At 47.5% G+C, this 21,011-nt stretch overlaps 1 protein-coding gene across 1 annotated transcript in view; it reads right to left on the bottom strand.

Moving 5' to 3' along the window:
* synpo2lb (synaptopodin 2-like b) overlaps positions 1–21,011 on the bottom strand; it is a 66,583-nt gene that overhangs the window by 8,409 nt on the left and 37,163 nt on the right. Inside the window, exons 2-3 of the mRNA XM_072491389.1 lie at positions 10,413–10,564; positions 6,273–7,153 (exon numbers count right to left, since the gene is read on the bottom strand). Coding sequence (XP_072347490.1) covers positions 6,273–7,153; positions 10,413–10,564 — 1,033 coding nt within the window. The remainder of the gene's footprint in view (positions 1–6,272; positions 7,154–10,412; positions 10,565–21,011) is intronic.

The following is a 21,011-nucleotide window of genomic DNA, read 5'->3' as shown; positions in this document are numbered from 1 at the left end:
TCGATCCCGGCTCTGGGTCACTGTCCGTGTGGAGTTTGCACATTCTCCCCGTGTCTGCGTGGGTTTCGCCCCCACAACCCCAAAGATGTGCAGGGTAGGTGGATTGACCACACTAAAGGGGCAGCACGGTAGCATGGTGGTTAGCACAATTGCTTCACAGCTCCAGGGTCCCAGGTTCGATTCCCGGCTTGGGTCACTGTCTGTGCGGAGTCTGCACATCCTCCCCGTGTCTGCGTGGGTTTCCTCCGGGTGCTCCGGTTTCCTCCCACAGTCCAAAGATGTGCAGGTTAGGTGGATTGGCCATGCTAAATTGCCCTTAGTGTCCAAAATTGCCCTTAGTGTTGGGTGGAGTCACTGGGTTATGGGGATAGGGTGTGGAGGTGTCGACCTGGGGTAGGGTGCTCTTTCCAAGAGCCGGTGCAGACTCGATGGGCCGAATGCCCTCCTTCTGCACTGTAAATTCTATGATAATCTATGATAAATTGCCCCTTAATTGGAAAAAATGAATTGTGTACTCTAAATTTTAAATAAATAAATAGGCTCCAGTTTTCCCGACAGTATAACACCGACTACACTTTAAAAGTTGTGTGTAAAGTGCTTTGGGGCGTCCTGATGGCTGGAGACGGTCCGTGGACCCTTGATGGGGACATTCTTCTGAAGCTGAGCTGATATTGCAGGAGTTGGTTATCACTAACATCAACTTTCATCTTAGCTGAGGTAGGAGTGTGTGATAACTGGCAGTGGCACACAGGGCAGCAACCTCATTGTCCACCAGTCTGAACCTTCACCCTGTATTCAGCACAAAAAAGATCAATTATTCAAACTTCTGGCATGTTGATACAAAATGTAAATGTCTCTCAATCATCCACTTCCCAAATTATCCTCGCGTCACTACCCAGTCATTCCGAACAATACTTACGAGAGAAAGGATAGACCCCTTCACTGCAAACGGCAAAAAAGGCAGAGTTTATCACAGATTGGGAATCATAGAGTGGTTACAGCACAGGAGGCCATTTGGCCCACCATATCTGTGCTAGCTCTCTGTAAGAGTGACTCAGCTGGTTCTAGAACACTGCCTGTTCCCTATAATCCATTTTCTTTTTTTACGGGTGCTCCGGTTTCCTCCCAGAGATGTGCCGGTTAGGCGGATTGGCCATGCTGAATTGCCCTTGGTGTCCAAAAAGGTCAGGTGGGGTTACTGGGATAGGGGGGAGGTGTGGGCTTAAGTAGGGTGCTCTTTCCAAGGGCTGGTGCAGACTCGATGGGCCGAATGGCCTCCTTCTGCACTGTAAATTCTATGTCTATGTCTACGATCCAATGCTTTTAAAACCACAACTGAACCTGCCTCACCCTCAGGCAGTGCATTCCAGATTCAAACCACTTTTTCATCTTGTTGCATTGGTTCTTTTGCCAATTACCTTAAATTGTTCCACTCTGGTTTTCAATCTTTCCACCAATGGGAACAGGTTTTCCCCGAGTCACTCTCCAGCCCCCTCAAGTCTTTGGGCACTTCTATCAAATCTCAACTCAACTTTCTCTTTTCTAAAGAGAATAACCCCACTCGTATCTATCGGAGGAAACATACTGTGCGATATAGGCGAGACTGACCTGGTCAATTCTCCATTTTACCTGAGATCTCTGCTCGATTAGCTGATGGCGGTAGAGAGTTGAGGGTGGACAACACAGAAACAAAAAGAGACATTGTCCCGTGTGTCTCCCAGTTACAAAGGGGCACGGGTGGGGGGGCTGCTGCATGTGAATTTCTCCAAATACAATTCCAATGTCCCCATTTTAAATGAAACCTGCTAATGTGAGCTTTGTCAGGCTGCAATTCAACATTCCCCCAGCAGAGGTGCTACTCAGCCAGCATTGGCAGCAGAATGCAATTGCATTGGGACACGTTTCCCATTAGAAACATGGACAGAGGATAATGAACAATTTTTAAAATAAATTTTAGAGTACACAATTCTTTTTTTTTTCCAATTAAGAGGCAATTTAGCCGATCCACCTAGCCTGCACATCTTTGGGTTGTGGGGGTGAGACCCACGCAGACACGGGGAGAATGTACAAACTCCACACGGACAGTGACCCGGAGCTGGGATTGAACCCGGGTCCTCGGTGCCGTGAGGCAGCACTGCTAACCACTGTGCCACCGTGCCACCCAATTTATAACAAACTATATTCAGCACGGGCAGCACAAGTGGCTAGCACTGTGGCTTCACAGCGCCAATGACCCAGGTTCGATTCCCCGCTGGGTCACTGTCTGTGTGGAGTCTGCATGTTCTCCCCGTGTCTGCGTGGGTTTCCTCTGGGTGCTCCGGTTTCCTCCCACAGTCCAAAGACGTGCAGGTTAGGTGGATTGGCCATGCTAAATTGCCCTTAGTGTCCAAAAAGGTTAGGAGGGGTTATTGGGTTACGGGGATAGGGTGGAAGTGAGGGCTTAAGTGGGTCAGTGCAGACTCGATGGGCCGAATGGCCTCCTTCTGCACTCTATGTTCTATATACAGATAGAACATTTGGCTTTAAAATGGGGATGAATTTCTTCTGAGCCAATTATTCCCTGCCCTTTAATCCTGCCGTGTAAGAACGTCACTTAATCATGACTTCCGGTGTGAAATTCAGCGAAAGATTGGCTGTTTTAAAAAATATATATATTTATTCCTTGAGTAAAAAGATTGCGGAAGCCTGGCATTTACTGACCATCACTCGTTATCCTTGATGAACCACCTCGTTGAACCGCTGCAATGAATGTGGTGGTCGCGGTATTTCTTGTTTGGGTGTGAATTCGAGGAATTGATCCAGCGACAGTGAAGGAACGGCGATATAGTTCCAAGTCAGGATAGTGTGTGATTTGAAGGGGAATTTGCAGGTTCCCATGCACATGTTTATTTGCCTTTCCAGGTGGTAGAGATTGTTGATTTGGAAGGTGCTACGAAGGGAGGCATAATAAGTTACTGGAGTGCGTCTAGTATCTGGTGCACTGAGTGCTGGTGGTGAAGGGAGTGAATGTTTAAGATGGTGGATGGGGGCGGCAGTAAAGTTGGCTGCTTTGTCCTGGATGCCGTTAAAACCTCTACAATATTGTTGGTACTGCACTCACCCAGGCAACTGGGGAGTATTCCATCACACTCCTGACTTCTGCCTTGTATCTGACGGAGAGGCTTTGGGGAGTCAGGAGGTGAGTTACTCACCACAGGATTTCCAGCCTATGACCTGATCATGTAGTCATCGTATATTTATATAGATTTTACAAACTATGCTAGTTATAAATTGAATTATCAAATGATGACAGATGTCTTCCATTTTAGAATGTAACCAATTAATCTTCTAAACAGATCGATGTAAAATCATTCGCGAGTAGCCCAACCAGCACACATATCCCAAGAACACTGCTGAAGTTTCTGAATAGATACTCAAAAGGTTGCACATAATTTTCATCTGATCTATTAAGAGGTAGCTTTGCTTTTCACGCAGAGAAAGGAGAATGTAACAGCCTCAATGAATTGCCCAACATATTGTTTAGTTAGGTGTTGATTTGGGACTGGCCATTGTATTTAAATAATTATTGATGTGTGGAAAAGCACCAAGATATTGAAACCCTTCTCTGTGTGCAGTCATTTTTTTTTAATATATCAGGTTCATTGAAGCGATATGGAAAATACACGAATTTTGCATCCCGTTAATCTCCACTTCCCCATTTTATGATATTCTTGTTTCATTTTGTGAGAAATCCCACTTTGGGTTTTGATAAAAAAGCATTGAACTAAAAAGCTACAAGGAATAATAAGTGAATAATAGAGGCTTTCTGTCAAATTCACCAGCATTGTTGAAATGTTTAGACAGAAGCCACTTAGAAAATGTTTCTTTGATCGAAGCCTGCTCCCTTCTAGCACTGAAAAAGACAAGTGTTTACGTTGGAGAAGATTTATTTCGTCCCAAGTGTAGTGAAGTCAAAGATTCATTTATAACAATGGCCATGAAGAGCCACTGTAGGAAATCTCTTCCGTTCACTGTCACTGGACAAGATATTAGGTGACCTACATAGCTGAAAATGTCACAGTCCACAATATTAAAAATATATCCTGGGACAGAAAAAAAAGATTACTTTAGTTTGCATTTTTACTGAAGGAACTGCACCAAAAAGAAATTAAAATAACAACAGACATTCTAAGTTTTATACAAGTAATTAATCGTCATGTAGGAAGTGCATGATTCCACACAAACTATGTTGTGTGAAGGATTATTATCCATACACACAGTGAATATTTGCAGTCCTAATGCAGTGTTTTAATACATGTTTCCTACATAACTGATCCAAAAGCAAACACTTGCCAGCCTAATTACACTATTTAAACGATCTGCCTATCATTTTCAAGTGATTACAAAACGATTTACAAAGTATTCCAGTACCTGTATCTGCAGTCAAGTCTCTGCAAGAATAAATGGTTTTTTTACATCTCTGATTTGAAACAAATTAAGTTAAATTACAATGTGTTGAAATTCTGATCTTTGATTTCACCCTGGATTTATGGATGTGACGTCAATTTCAGTTGCATAAATTCTAATTATATGCAAAATACATCAGTTCATTGGAGGGTTTCTGTTGGAAGGTAAGTAACTATTGGAAACGTGTAAATTACCTGCATAAATGTGATGTTTCTTGGTCTTCTTTTCCGATTCCAGAGTTTGAAATCTCTGCATTCTGCAAATCCTTTGACCGTTAATCAGTGCTTTTCGGTTCCATACAGAGACTGGAGGCTGCTAGAGGCTGGACTGCAACCAAAATTCTACTGCTGTCAATCTCTCTCTAACGCCTTGTACGCCCCTTGTCTAATCAGACAATGGCATGGATAAAACAGCTTCTGTCAGTTTGACTATTTTTACCCAACCGCATACCGATCGGTTGTGTGATGGGTTATGTCACCTGTCTGTGTGCACCCTGGCCTCCGGTCAATTTATTTAAACAAGCACCTTATTTAAAAATAAACTCGTTGGTGATTAGTACAAGTACGAAACAGTGAAATGTGGCTGAAGTCTCTGACAGAGATGTCATTGACCGAAATGCTTTTCCTAACCCTAAGTCTTGGGCATTGTTTCCAGAGTAGATTAAACAAAGCTGAAAACTGTTCTGACCTCTGATGGGAATGATGGAATCATGGTTGAAAGTAGAGCCGTAACCAATATACAGCCAACAACTTTTTTCTTTATATGGGATTTATGGCACGTTTAATTTTAAATTTGGAATGTTTAAATAGAATATCGCTGTCAGCATGTCACCAGGGTTGGACAAAATGCTCTGCGGAATCTGTAAATCTCTCCTCGGCCTTGCCCTACTCTAGCTGCAACCTCCTCCAGCCTGTGGCTTCACAGCGCCAGGGTCCCGGGTTTGATTCCCCGCTGGGTCACTGTCTGTGCGGAGCCCGCACGTTCTCCCCGTGTCTGCGTGGGTTTCCTCCGGGTGCTCCGGTTTCGTCCCACAGTCCAAAGACGTGCAGGTTAGGTGGATTGGCCATGCTAACAATTGCCCTTAGTGTCCAAAAAAGGTCAGGAGGGGTTATTGGGTTATGGGGATAGGGTGGAAATAAGGGCTTAAGTGGTCAGTGCACACTCGATGGGCCGAATGGCCTCCTTCTGTACTGTATGTTCTATGTAATCCCCAGTTTGTGCTCTTCGATCAGCCGACTCAGGGTATTCCATTGTTTCCTTCCAACTTTGAGAGGCTTTCACTCATTGGTCGCCATGGAAATGTCTTCCCAAAGTGTTTCCCTCAGCTACCTCCCTACCACTGCTTGAAGCCACGTTTGCCTCCCAAACCCTTCTACTCACTTCCTGTACATCTCACTGGGGGGGGGGGGGGGGGGGGGGGGGGTTGTTAAAGCTGTGTCACATAATTTGAATTAAACCTGAATATGCCGATCGCTTCACAACTACCTCCCTTCTCAAAGGTTAGTAGTGTTTCATTTTGAAGCAGCAAATTCGAATTGTGTTGGATTCCAACAGCTTTAAAGGATTACGTACCCAAAAATGGTCAACTGCCTGTGGAGTTATCCCAGTTGCTGTATTTAAACAACTGGGCCTGACAAAGAGATTCCTCTGGCTATCACATAACAAATAGCAACTGAAAGGCTGTTCTGAGAGTTGAACTCACTTCCTTTAAATTCATATGATCTCACCATCCCTGAATAGTTGCTCATAACACAGCCCAGATGGTCAGAAGCAGAGAGCAGCTTCTAAATCATTTCAGGTTCTATTCCAGGATAAATCGTACTCACTGGCTTGTTTCGCCTTCTCTTTGTAAGTGGTGGTCAGGATTTCAGCCACGGGGTTGTTGACAGGTCCCACCATGGGCACCAGCTGCGTATCCCTCAGACAGGGCCGGCTGCGAGTGGGCAGCAGTTTGTGTTCTGGGGGGGCAGTGTGGGCATTGACCTCCTGGAATCCGCTGTCAGCCTCAGATGTGCCCACGATGCCCTGCCGGTTGGCGATGCCCTCGGTGCCGTGCTGGGCAGACCAGGTGATGGGGTAGGTGGGGCAGGGGTTGTCGGTGGTGCTGGGGTTCTCCATGGGCTTGAGGCTGGGGTACAGTGCCACCTCCACCCTTGGCTGCCAAATGTTGATCTTGGCTTCCACCCTCCGGGGCTGGAACATGATCTCTCTGCTCCTGGGGGTCAGCCCTGGGGGCAGACTGGGCTGGTCCAGGGGGAGCTGGGCTCTGGGGTGGGGCTGGGAGAGGGGGCAGGCTCCAGGGGGGCTCTCGCTGCGGGCTGGGGGCGCTCGGGGGGGCTCCGGGGCGCTGTCCAACTCGCTCAGCTCCGAAGCTTCATCAGCCGAGCTGGGCAAGAAGTGGCTGAGGTTCTGCCGGGGGGGTGCGCAGGGGCATTTCCTCCTCTGCCGCCGCTGCTTCTCCCCCGCTGGGTAGTCCGCGTCGCTGTCCGTCTCTCCGTAATAAGCCTCGCTGTCCGGGGGGGACGTGTAGCTGAGCCGCTGCCCCCGGCTCTCACTGTGCCGCTGGGGCATTGGCGCGGAGACTTTTGAAGCTTGGCCAGGGGGGGAGGTGATGGGCTGGCTGGGGGGGGTGGGCTGCAGGCTGGGGGGGGTGGGCTGCAGGCTGGCCTCTGGGTGCACGCTGCCAGATTCTGGAGTGCTGGAAACTCTAGAAGCAGAATCACATTACAGACATTAGAAAGATGGCAACTGGACAACCGACCTCAATCTGGAGCTTTCCCCAGAGTCACTGCATTCCCACTGTCTGCACGTCCAGGAGGGGGGGGGGGGGGGCGGAGGGTATTCAGTGTCAGATACTATCCCACATTGGCCACCCCCCCCCCCCCGGGGTGCAGGGCTGGTTTGGGGGGGGGTGGGGGGAGCAGTGACAATAAGAAACAAACCTTCACTCCCAAATCTCATCTGTTCCAGAAGGGCCTGAACATATTTCCAGCCATCAGTAAACTGTAACAAAATGCCCACCTTCAGTACGTGCAACTTACTCATTGAGTAAGGTCATGCAGGATGATCAACCACAGAGGCATCACAGTTGCTGCTCACCTTCATTCCAGTACCTGCCCGAACAGTCTCTCCCAGGCACACACCCAGAGACACACCCAGACACAGAGACACACACCCAGACACAGAGACACACACCCCGACACACACAGACACAGACACACACCCAGACACAGAGACACACACCCAGACACACACACAGCCACACACCCAGACACAGAGACACACACCCAGACACAGAGACACACACCACGACAACCCCCCTGACACACACAGACACAGGGACACACACCCATACACATACACCCAGACACACATAGACACACAGGCACACACCCAGAGACACACCCAGACACAGAGACACACGCCCAGACACAGAGACACACACCCCGACACACCCAGACACAGAGACACACACCCAGACACAGAGACACACACCCCGACACACACAGACACAGACACACACCCAGACACAGAGACACACACCCAGACACACACACAGCCACACACCCAGACACAGAGACACACACCCAGACACAGAGACACACACCACGACAACCCCCCGACACACACAGACACAGGGACACACACCCATCCACGCACACCCAGAACCACATAGACACACAGGCACACACCCAGAGACACACCCAGACACAGAGACACACACCCAGACACAGAGACACACACCCCGACACCCCCCGACACACACAGACACAGACACACACCCAGACACAGAGACACACACCCAGACACACACACAGCCACACACCCAGACACAGAAACACACACCCAGACACAGAGACACACACCACGACAACCCCCCGACACACACAGACACAGAGACACACACCCAGACACACACACCCAGACACACATAGACACACACACACAGACACACACACAGCCACACACATAGACACACACCCAGACACACACACAGACACACACCCAGGCACACACCCTGACACACACCCAGAGACACACACCAAGACACACACTTGGACACACACCCAGACACACACAGAGACACACACTTAGACGCACACAGAGACACACACCCAGACACACACCCAGACACACACAGAGACACACACCCAGACACACACACAGACTCACACACAGACACACACCCGACACACACTTAGACACACACCCAGACACATACAGAGACACACACCCGACACACACTTAGACACACACCCAGACACATACAGAGACACACACCCGACACACACTTAGACACACACCAGGCACACACAGAGACACACACCCAGACACACCCAGAGACACACACCCGACACACAGACACACACCCAGACACACACCCAGACCTCAATCTGGAGCTTTCCCCAGAGTTACTGCATTCCCACTGGCTGCACGTCCAGGAGGGGGGGGGGGGGGGGGGGGGCGGAGGGTATTCAGTGTCAGATACTATCCCACATTGGCAAACCCCCCCCCCCCCGGGTGCAGGGCTGGTTTGGGGGGGGGGGGGGGAGCAGTGACAATAAGAAACAAACCTTCACTCCCAAATCTCATCTGTTCCAGAAGGGCCTGAACATATTTCCAGCCATCAGTAAACTGTAACAAAATGCCCACCTTCAGTACGTGCAACTTACTCATTGAGTAAGGTCATGCAGGATGATCAACCACAGAGGCATCACAGTTGCTGCTCACCTTCATTCCAGTACCTGCCCGAACAGTCTCTCCCAGGCACACACCCAGAGACACACCCAGACACAGAGACACACACCCAGACACAGAGACACACACCCCGACACACCCAGACACAGACACACACCCAGACACAGAGACACACACCCAGACACACACACAGCCACACACCCAGACACAGAGACACACACCCAGACACAGAGACACACACCACGACAACCCCCCCGACACACACAGACACAGGGACACACACCCATACACACACACCCAGACACACATAGACACACAGGCACACACCCAGAGACACACCCAGACACAGAGACACACACCCAGACACAGAGACACACCCCCCGACACACACAGACACAGACACACACCCAGACACAGAGACACACACCCAGACACACACACAGCCACACACCCAGACACAGAGACACACACCCAGACACAGAGACACACACCACGACAACCCCCCCGACACACACAGACACAGAGACACACACCCAGACACACACACCCAGACACACATAGACACACACACACACACAGCCACACACATAGACACACACCCAGACACACACACAGACACACACCCAGACACACACCCTGACACACACCCAGAGACACACACCAAGACACACACTTGGACACACACCCAGACACACACAGAGACACACACTTAGACGCACACAGAGACACACACCCAGACACACACCCAGACACACACAGAGACACACACCCAGACACACACACAGACTCACACCCGACACACACTTAGACACACACCCAGACACATACAGAGACACACACCCGACACACACTTAGACACACACCCAGACACATACAGAGACACACACCCGACACACACTTAGACACACACCCAGACACACACAGAGACACACACCCAGAGACACACACCCGACACACACTTAGACACACACTTAGACACACACCCAGACACACACAGAGACACACACCCGACACACACTTAGACACACACCCAGACACACACAGGCATCCACCCACACAGACATACAGAGGAAGAGACAAAGGGAGGAGCCCATGGCTGAGGGGCTGATGTTGTTCTGGATTTACCCACTGAGGCAGTTTCTCTCTATCCTACCGACCTCCTTTATCACTTTAAAGATCATAATTCGATCAGCATCGACTGTCTAAACCCAAGGGATTTCAAAGCTAGTGTGTGCAATATTTATACATTTATAGTCCCTATCTGGTACCTTTTCACCCAGATGGCCAGAGTTCCATTCGAAGAGTCAATGATATTCATGGCATCCGCATGGGATATTCCATTGCAAGGCCTCCCATTGATGGTTAACAGGACGTCACGTTCCAGTAGTCCAGCTCTACAAGCTTTCCCACGTTTCCGGACCTGTAACAAGGAGCAAATTCAATCCCAGATACCAGGAAGCTGCATTGGTGCCTGAGCTTCACTCACAGTTGTTTTTATCCCATGCACAGAGATTGACTGAAGGAACCAGTTTGTGTATTCCACCAAAAGGTGCTGAGGAGTGGCCTGTAGAAATAAATTGAAAAGACCATCCTCCTGGACGTGGTGAGCTGGAGTTTCCGGAAACCAACCCAACTTGCCCAATCCTGTCAAACCAAACACTGATTACACCCATCCACTGGCCCAGAGCTTCCCATCTCCAGGAGGAACACCAAAGATGCACTGCGATACCCTGGAAGTCCCCATGCAAGGATTTCCCGGGAAGTCCAACTTCCATTGGGCACCTACTCTGAACCAGGCCCATCCCTTACTCCAATTTATGAGATGGAGATACCGGTGTTGGACTGGGGTGAGCGCAGTAAGAAGTCTAACAACACCAGCTTAAAGTCCAACAGGTTTGTTTGGATTCTCTAGCTTTTGAATTCACCTCAGGAAGGAGCAGTGCTCCAAAAGGGCAGCAGGGTAGCATTGTGGATAGCACAGTTGCTTCACAGCTCCAGGGTCCCAGGTTCGATTCCCCGCTGGGTCACTGTCTGTGCGGAGTCTGCACATCCTCCCCGTGTCTGCGTGGGTTTCCTCCGGGTGCTCCGGTTTCCTCCCACAGTCCAAAGATGTGCAGGTTAGGTGGATTGACCATGATAAATTGCCCTTAGTGTCCAAAATTGCCCTTAGTGTTGGGTGGGGTTGTTGGGTTATGGGGATAGGGTGGAGGTGTTGACCTTGGGTAGGGGGCTCTTTCCAAGAGCCGGTGCAGACTCGATGGGCCTCCTTCTGCACTGTACATTCTATGAAAAGCTCGTGATTCCAAACAAACCTGTTGGACGTTAACCTGGTGTTGTAAGACTTCTTACTGACTCCAATTTAAATCAGTCTCCAGATGTTTCCAACTGGAAAAGTGAGACGTATCAAAACCACTTTTAATATGGGCGGCACGGTAGCACAGTGGTTAGCACAGTTGCTGCATAGGTTCAGGGTCCCAGGTTCGATTCCCTGCTGGGTCAATGTCTGTGTGGAGTCTGCACGTTCTCCCCGTGTCTGCGTGGGTTTCCTCCGGGTGCTCCGGTTTCCTCCCACAGTCCAAAGATGTGCAGGTTAGGTGGATTGGCCATGATAAATCGCCCTTAGCATCCAAAAAGATTAGATGGGTTATGTGATAGGGTGGAGGTGTGAGCTTCGATAGGGTGATCTTTTCATCAGCCCATGCAGACTTGGTGGGCTCCTTCTGCACTGTAAATTCTATGATCTATGATCACATCTAACTCCTGGATTACTATAGTGCTGCCCCCTTATCCTCGGACCTCCGACTACCGCCCTCAACTACCCTCCCCTCCCTCAACTCCTCTCCCCTCCCTCAACTCCTCTCCCCTCCCTCAAGTAACACCCCCCCCCCCCACCACCTGACAATTCCTGAACCCTTGACTATTCTTCACCAACTTCCCCAGACCACCTGACCCCCCCCCCCCACTGACCACACATCACTCCCTATTCCCCACCTCCCCCTCACCAACTGGTCCTCCTCAAACCCCCCCCCCCCACACTAATAAGCAAACCCCACCCACTGATCTCCCAAACCCCCACTGACACCCCCCCAACTTACCACCTGAGCCCCCACAATTGACCACCAGATCCCCCCCCACCATCCCCCCACAGGTACACACTTTCCCTGGCTTCTCAAAGTGGTGGAACCTTTAAATGTATTTGCTTGATGGTGGCGAGTGCCATACAGGGGGCTTCCTTCCCCCTGAGTCTGCTGCACTCGACTGAAGGTCTCAGAAAGCAGCAGCACTGCACCACTCTCACCCAGCCTGAACTGGAAATCGGGCCAGGGAAGAGCAGCTGACGTGGAGTGTAAGTAAGCAGGAGCAAAGTGGACTGCGATTACCACACGATGGAAGGTCTGGCCCCCTGGGGGAGTTTCACTAATTGCAAATCTTCAAAGAGGGTCCAAAAATAAATCCCTTTTTTGAAAACGTAATGACACTAATGGCACATTTAAAAGCTTTTAAATATTGAAAAATATTTAATTTACTCCAACACTGACGAACGTACGCCCATTCAGCATAGATTATTTGAAAGTCATTTTGAATTATTTAAAATCCATCACGTGCAGGCTACCACTCATAAACAGACAGGAATAACTTACAGTCTACAACATTGTCTGACTATGCTAGTTTATAAAGACTTTACACCCAGCAACAGGCAGATAGTTAACCTAACTTTGTGCTTGGAAGCACAAAGAAAATCACTTTGGAAAAACAGAACAATTTTCACCCTGATTGTCAAATGCGCTTAAAGCAGAAACCCATCTCCAATATGAACAAACTCATCAATTTGCGATCAGGTCAATTCCACTGGGAAACCATCACCAGTCAACAGTTGATACCCAGGCGCCAAGAGCCACGACATGGATCCTTCACCTAACGCTGATTCGGTCAACAACAGTGGCCCAGAATTTCCCATCTCAGCACCACAGGGAACAGATAATCCTTTAATGATGTGATGTTCATCACAACATTGTTTGGCAGAGGATCATGACGAGGAGAGTTTAATTGTCTTGATGAAATCAGACTCACTCTTTTATTGAACTCGACAGTCAGAGACTTGAGTGCACAGTATTTACATAATTAATTACCGTCTGTAAATAACTCAGACTTTGCTTCAATTATTTAAGTAAGGAAAATGAATTTTCTCCAAAACAGAATGATCACCTGACAGGGACAAACACACATGGAGGAAATCCAACAATAAAACTCACTCAAACTGCCACCAACTTCATTTTATTTCTTATTTATTTTTATAGCTAGAGAAATATCCCAAAAAAAACAGACTCCACTTTTTACATTACTTGTAATGGGCAAACCTGATTCACAAAATCTGATGTGCAAAGAAAGATGTGGAGATATGTTGAAAAGGCAAGTCTAAATGCACCGATATCTGATATCAGAACATTCACAATGAGGTAGATTAATTAATGAGGTAAATAAATGTAAACAGGTACAAGATGATTGCGATTATGGAGGTATTGCTGCAGGGTGACCAAGGCTGGGAACTAAATATCCAAGAGTGTCCAATATTTAGGAAGGACAGACAAAAAGGAAAAGAGGTGGTGTTGTTAGTCAAGGTTGAAACTGGTGCAATAGTGTGAAGCGATATAGGTTCAAAAAATCAAAATGTAGAATCAGAACGAAGAAGCGACAAGGACAAGAAATCATTAGTGGGAGTTGCCACTAGGTCTCTAAAGAGTAATGGTAATGGCATTACACAGGAAATTAGAGATGCATGTAACAAGGGTGCTACAATAATCATGGGTGACTTGAATCTACGTATAGGTTGGGCAAACCACATTAGCAACAATACTGCGGCAGATGAATTCCTGAGATGGTTTCTTTTAGACCAATACATCGAGGGAACCAACTTGGGAATCCAGGCTATCCTGGATTTGGTACTGTGCAATTAGAAGAGGTTAATTAATAATCTTGTCTGCGGAGTTCTTTCACGAACAGTGACAATAACATGATGGAATTAGTCACTGGGATGGAAAATGAAGTCGTCTGATCCGAAACTTGGGTCCTAAATCTACACAAAATAAACCACAAATGTGTTGGCAACGACAGATTGGGGAATGTCATTAAAAGATGGCTAGGCAATGTCTAATATTTAAGTAACAAATGTATCCATTGTAATAGTTATACATTCCTTTCGGATACAAGAACACAACAGGAAATGTGGCCTAACCATGGCAAACAAAATAAATTGAGGATTTATTAAGAAGTCATGTAAAGTTGCTCAATAAAGTAGCAAGTCTGAGGATTGGAAGCAGTTTAGACTTCAGCAAAGGAGGACCAAGAGGTTGATTAAGAGGAGTATGAGAGTCAATTTGCAAGGAACATAAAAGTGGACTGTAAAAGTTTCCATCAGTTTGTAAAAATAATAAGATTAATGAAGATAAATGTAAGTCCCTTAGAGTCTGAAACAAGAGAATTTATAATGGAAATGATTTGTGTCTCCCACCGTGAAGGCAAAGCAATTAAGCAACTACTTTACTTCTGTCTTCACAGAGCGAGACACAAATAATTTGCCAGCAATACTAGAGAACCAAGGGTCTAACAAGAAGGAGGAATTTTAATGGAAATTGGGAATAGTAAAAAAAAAATGCTGGAGAAATTAATGGAACTGAAAGCCGATAAATCCCCAGGGCTTGATAATCGACATCCCAGCGCACTAAAGGGGGTTGCCATGGATGTGTTGGTTGTCATCTTCCAAAGTTCTGTAGATTCTGGAACAGTCCCAGCTGATTGGAGCTTGGCAAATGTAACCCCGCTGTGTAAAAAAGGAGGGATGGAGAGAACAGGGAATTACAGGCTGGCTAACATAAGATCGGAAGTGGGCAAAATGCGAGAGTTTATGATAAAGGAAGTGATAACAGGACACTTAAAAAATATCAAAGGGATTAGACAAAGTCAACATGGATTTAGGACGGGAAGTCATGTTTGACAAACCTCCTGGAGTTTATGGAGGACCTGACTAATAGATAAGGGAGAACCAGTGGATGTGATGTATTTGGATTTTCAGAAAGCTTTTGATAAAGTCCCACATAAGGAATTAATGTGTAAAATTAAAGCACATGGAATTGGAGGTAATATAGTGGCATGGATTGAAAATTGGTTAGCAGACAGGAAATAGAGAGTAGGACTAAATGGTTATTTTTCAGAGTGGGAGGAGGTGACTAGGGGGTACGGCAAGGATCAATGCTTGGATCCTGGCCGTTCACAATATATATTTTAATGATTTGGGTGAGGGAACCAAATACAATATTTCCAAGTTTGCTGATGACACAAAACTAGGCGAGAATGTGAGTGGTGAGGAGGATGTAAAGAGGCTTCAGGGTGACTTGGACACGTTGAGTATTTGGGCAAATACATGGTAGATGCAGTATAACGTGGATACATGTAAAGTTATCCACTTCAGTAGAAAAACAGAATGGCAGAATATTATTTCGATAGCGAAAGATTGGGAAATGTTGACGTACAAAGGGAACTGGATGTCTTTGCACACCAATCACAAGCAGTTAAGAAGGCAAATGGTATGTTGGCTTTTGTTGCAAGAGGACTTGAGTACAGCAGCAAGGATGTCTTCCTGTTGCTGAGCAGGGCCTTGGTGAGGCCACACCAGGAGTATTGTGAGCAGTTTTGGGATCCTTATCTAAGAAATTAAATACTTGTCATAGAGGGAGTGCAGCGAAGGCTCATCAGACTGATACCTGGGATGGCAGGATTGTCGTACAAGGAGAGATTGGATCACTGGAATTTAGAAGAATGAGAGGGGATCTCTTTGGAATGTATAAAATTCTGGCACGGCTGGACAGACTGGATCTGGGATGGTGATCCCCTTGGCTGGGGGGGGTCTAGAACAAGGAGTCACAATGTCAGGATACAGGGTAGGCCATTTAGGACTGAGATGAGGAGAAATATCTTCACTCTGAGGCTGATGATCCTGTGGAATCCTCTACCATGGAAGACTTTGGAGGAAAAGTCACTGAATATATTTAAAAAGAAAATAGATTTCTAGACATTAAAGTCATCAAGGGGTATTTGGGGGTGGGGGTGGGGGGGGGGGGTGGGGGTGAGTCTGGCATTGAGATAGACGATCATCCATGATCATATTGAGATGAATCATCCACTCGCCACTTCCGCTGAAGATTTTTGCAAATCCGCTTGTGTGCTGGACTCCCCCAATATTGAGAGCGGGGAGCCTCCTCCTTCTGTTTTTAAAAATTCATTCATGGGAAGTGGGCGTCGCAGGCTGCGCCAGCATTTATTGCACATCCCTAATTGCCCTTGAGGGGGAGGTTAAGAGTCAACCACATTGCTGTGGGTCTGGAGTCACATGTAGGCCAGACCAGGTAAGGACGGCAGATTTCCTTCCCTGAAGGACATTAGTGAACCAGATGGGTTTTTACAACAATCAACAATGGTTGCATGGTCATGATTAGACTTTTGCTTCCAGATTTTGATGAATTAAAATTTCACCATCTGCCATGGTGGGATTTGATCCCCGGTCCCCAGAGCATTACTCTGGGTCTCTGGTTTACCAGTCCAGTGACATACCACTACGCCACCACCTATTAGTTGTTTAATTGTCCACCTCCCTTCAATACTGGATGTGGCAGGACTGTAGAGCTTTGATCTGATCGGTTAATTGGATCGCTTTGCTCTGTCTGCCGCCTGCAGCCACTGCTGTTTGGCATGTTAGTCGTCCATGTTGGCACCTCATTTTAGGTATGCCTGGTGCTGATACAAGTGTGCACTCCTGTTCGCAGGAGCAGAGTTGATCTCCTGGCTTTGATGACAATGGTAGAGTGGGTGAAACACCAAGCCAGGAGGTTACAGATTGTGGATGGATAACAAATTAAAATGAAAATCACTTATTGTCACAAGTAGGCTTCAAATGAAGTTACTGTGAAAAGCCCCTAGTCGCCACATTCCAGTGCCTGTTCGGGGAGGCTGTTACAGGAATTGAACCGTGCTGCTGGCATGCCTTGGTCTGCTTTCATAGCCAGCGATTTAGTCCTGTGCTAAACAGCCTCTGCCTCAGTTCTGCTGCTGCTGATGGTCCACAGTGCCTCACAGATGCCCAGCTTTGAGCTGCTGGATCTATTCCAAATGTAACCAGATTAGCACAGTGGTGGTGTCACACAACACGATGGAGGGTAACCTCAAAGTTGGAACTTTGTCTTCACAAGGACTGTGCGATGGTCACTCATACCAGTACTGCCATGGACAGCTGCATCTGTGACAAGGAGATTGGTTCTCTCACCACCTGCTGCAGACCCAGTTTATGCCCTTCAGGAATCGACCAGCTCAGTCAGTAGTTCTGCTGTCGTGCCAATCTTGGTGAGGAGCATTTAAGTTCCCCATTAAGAGTGCATTCTGTGCCCTTGCCAACCTTATTGTGTTTTCCATATGGCGTTCAATATGGAGGCATACTGACTAATTCATGGGTTCAGGGGGGGCGATAAGTGGTAATCAGCAGGCCGTTTACTTGGTCATGTTCGACCAGATGCCTTGAGATTTTATATGACGTCCAGAGTCAATGTTGAGGACTCCCAGAGCAACCTCCTGCTGACTATTGACCACTGCGCTGTGACCTTTCCTGGGTCTGTCCTGCTGGTGGGACAAGACATGCCCAGGGATGGTGATGGTGGTGTCTGGGACATTGTCTGTAAGCCATGATTCCGTGATTATGATTATGTTAGGCTGTTGCAGGGTGGCTCGGTGGTGCAGTGGTTAGCACTGCTGCCTCACGGCGCCAAACCTGGCCCTGGGTCACTGTCCGTGTGGAGTTTGCACATTCTCCACGTGTCTGTGTGGGTCTCACCCCCACAACCCAAAGATCTGCAGGTTAGGTAGATTGGCCACGGGTTTAGAAGGATGAGGGGGGATCTTATTAAAACTTACAGGATTTTGAGAGGCCTCGCTAGAGGAGAGGATGTTTCCACTAGGAGGAAAAATTAGAACCAGAGGGCACAACCTCAGACTAAAGGGAAGATCCTTTATAACAGAGACAAGGAGGAATTTCTTCAGCCAGAGGGTGATGAATCTGTGGAACTCTTTGCCGCAGAAGACTGGGAAGGCCAAATCACTGAGTGTCTTTTAGACAGAGATAGATAGGTTCTTGATTAATAAGGGGATCAGGGGTTATGGGGAGAAGGCAGGAGAATGGGGATGAGAAAAATATCAGCCATGATTGACTGGCAGAGCAGACTCGATGGGCCGAGTGGCCTAATTCTGCTCCTATGCCTTATGATCTAAATTGCCCGTTAATTTTTTTTTAATGTCAGGCTGTTGCTTGACGCATCTGTGAGACAGCACTCCCAATGTTGGCACGTGCTCCCAGATGTTCGAAAGGAGGACTTTGCAAGGTTGACAGGACTGGCTATGTCACTATTGTTTCCAGTGCTCTGGTCATTGCCAGCTGGTCTGCGCACTTTTATTCCTTTGCAACTTCTCTGTAGCGGTTTGGTGCAACCGAGTGGCCATTTGAGAGGACACTGAAGAGCCAACTGTGTTCCTGTGGCTCTGGAGTCATCTGGAGTCACAAGCTTCATTTTCTATGCTACAATCATTTGCACAAGTCAAGTTATAGCTCAGTGATATGTCAAACCTCTGTTTCTCAATCAGTTTCACCCCCTGACAATTAGACAAATAGAAAAAGAAGCAATCACAATCGCAGCTGGTCGGAACAATCAAAACGTGATTTCTTTCAACATATCACCCCATGTCTCAGATCAAAGATGCTGCTTTTAATCATTCCTTTAAGAAACAGCCATAAAAGGTAAATGTGAAACCCTTGCGTACAAGATATGAAATGTAAAAGCAGTCGTGTCTGTTATGTTTGCTCAGCTGAACAATGAAGTGATTGATGCAGCAATTGGAACAAAGAACAAACAACAAAGTACAGCACAGGAATAGGCCCTTCGGGCAGCACGGTAGCATTGTGGATAGCACAATTGCTTCACAGCTCCAGGGTCCCAGGTTCGATTCCGGCTTGGGTCACTGTCTGTGCGGAGTCTGCACATCCTCCCCATGTGTGCGTGGGTTTCCTCCGGGTGCTCCGGTTTCCTCCCACAGTCCAAAGATGTGCGGGTTAGGTGGATTGGCCGTGATAAATTGCCCTTAGTGTCCAAAATTGCCCTTAGTGTTGGGTGGGGTTACTGGGTTATGGGGATAGGGGGGAGGTGTTGCCCTTGGGTAGGGTGCTCTTTCCAAGAGCCGGTGCAGACTCGATGGGCCGAATGGCCTCCTTCTGCACTGTAAATTCTATGATGACATCTATGATGATGGCCCTCCAAGCCTGTGCCGACCATGCTGCCCGTCTAAACTAAAATCTTCTACACTTCCGGGGTCCGTATCCCTCTATTCCCATCCTATTCATGTATCTGTCAAGATGCCCCTTAAACATCACTATCGTCCCTGCTTCCACCACCTCCTCCGGCAGCGAGCTTCAGGCACCCACTACCCTCTGTGTAAAAAACTTACCTCGTACATGTCCTCTAAACCTTGCCCTCGCACATTAAACCTATGCCCCCTAGTAATTGACCCCTCTACCCTATAAAAAGTCTCTGACTATCCACTCTGTCTGTGCCCCTCATAATTTTGCAGATCTCTATCAGGTCGCCCCTCAACCTCCGTCGTTCCAGTGAGAACAAACTGAGTTCATTCAACCTCTCCTCATAGCTAATGCCCTCCATACCAGGCTACATCCTGGTAAATCTCTTCTGCACCCTCTCTAAAGCCTCCACATCCTTCTGGTAGTGTGGCGACCAGAATTGAACACTATACTCCAAGCGTGGCCTAACTAAGGTTCTGTACAGCTGCAACACGACTTGCAAATCTTTATACTCAATGCCCCGGCCAATGAAGGCAAGCATGCCGTATGCCTTCTTGACTACCTTCTCCACCTGTGTTGCCCCTTTCAGTGACCTGTGGACCTGTACACCTAAATCTTTCTGACTGTCAATACTCTTGAGGGTTCTACCATTCACTTTATATTCCCTACCTGCATTAGACCTTCCAAAATGCATTACTTCACATATGTCTGGATTAAACTCCATCTGCCATCTCTCCGCCCAAGTCTCCAAACGATCTAAATCCTGCTGTATCCTCTGACAGTCCTCATCGCTATCTGCAATTCCACCAACCTTTGTGTCGTCTGCAAACTTACTAATCTGACCAGTTACATTTTCCTCCAAATCATTTATATATACTACGAACAGCAAAGGTCCCAGCACTGATCCTTGCGGAACACCACTAGTCACAGCCCTCCAATCAGAAACGCACCCTTCCATTCCTACTCTCTGCCTTCTATGACCTAGCCAGTTCTGTATCCACCTTGCCAGCTCACCCCTGATCCGTGTGACTTCACCTTTTGTACCAGCTAGGAAAACAAAGGTAGTTTTAAGGGATTTATATTTGTATTGGTAAACATTTGAAATAAGGTATATCTTTAACTGTGTTTAATTTAATGCTTCTGTGCCTGGTAGGGTAAAAATATAGTTAGATTCATGCTGGATAAAGGTGTGGAGTGGTGGTTGGTTCAATTCCAACTGTGTTTCTACTATGCTTAGAGAACGCCATGGCATGAAGAATAAATAGGAGAAGTAAGTCATTGCTTAGCAACAGGAGGCCACTTTCCAGAGCAAAGGGCTTTACTTTGTTCTTAGTTTTAACTGGAAGCCAGGGCAGTGGGAGACAGGATCTTGGGGAGTGAACACCTCTTAATCCTGCCAGAAGAAAGACTGGACAGAACAGGACGGGAGCTGCAAAGAGGCACGTTTCCTAAAGTACAAGATACAGTCCAGATAACCATG

This window comes from Scyliorhinus torazame, chromosome 28 (genome assembly GCF_047496885.1).
Source record: "Scyliorhinus torazame isolate Kashiwa2021f chromosome 28, sScyTor2.1, whole genome shotgun sequence".
NCBI classification, from domain to species: Eukaryota; Metazoa; Chordata; class Chondrichthyes; order Carcharhiniformes; family Scyliorhinidae; genus Scyliorhinus; species Scyliorhinus torazame.
Note: the sequence above shows the minus strand (reverse complement) of the source record. Positions and strands in the feature narration are given on the sequence as shown.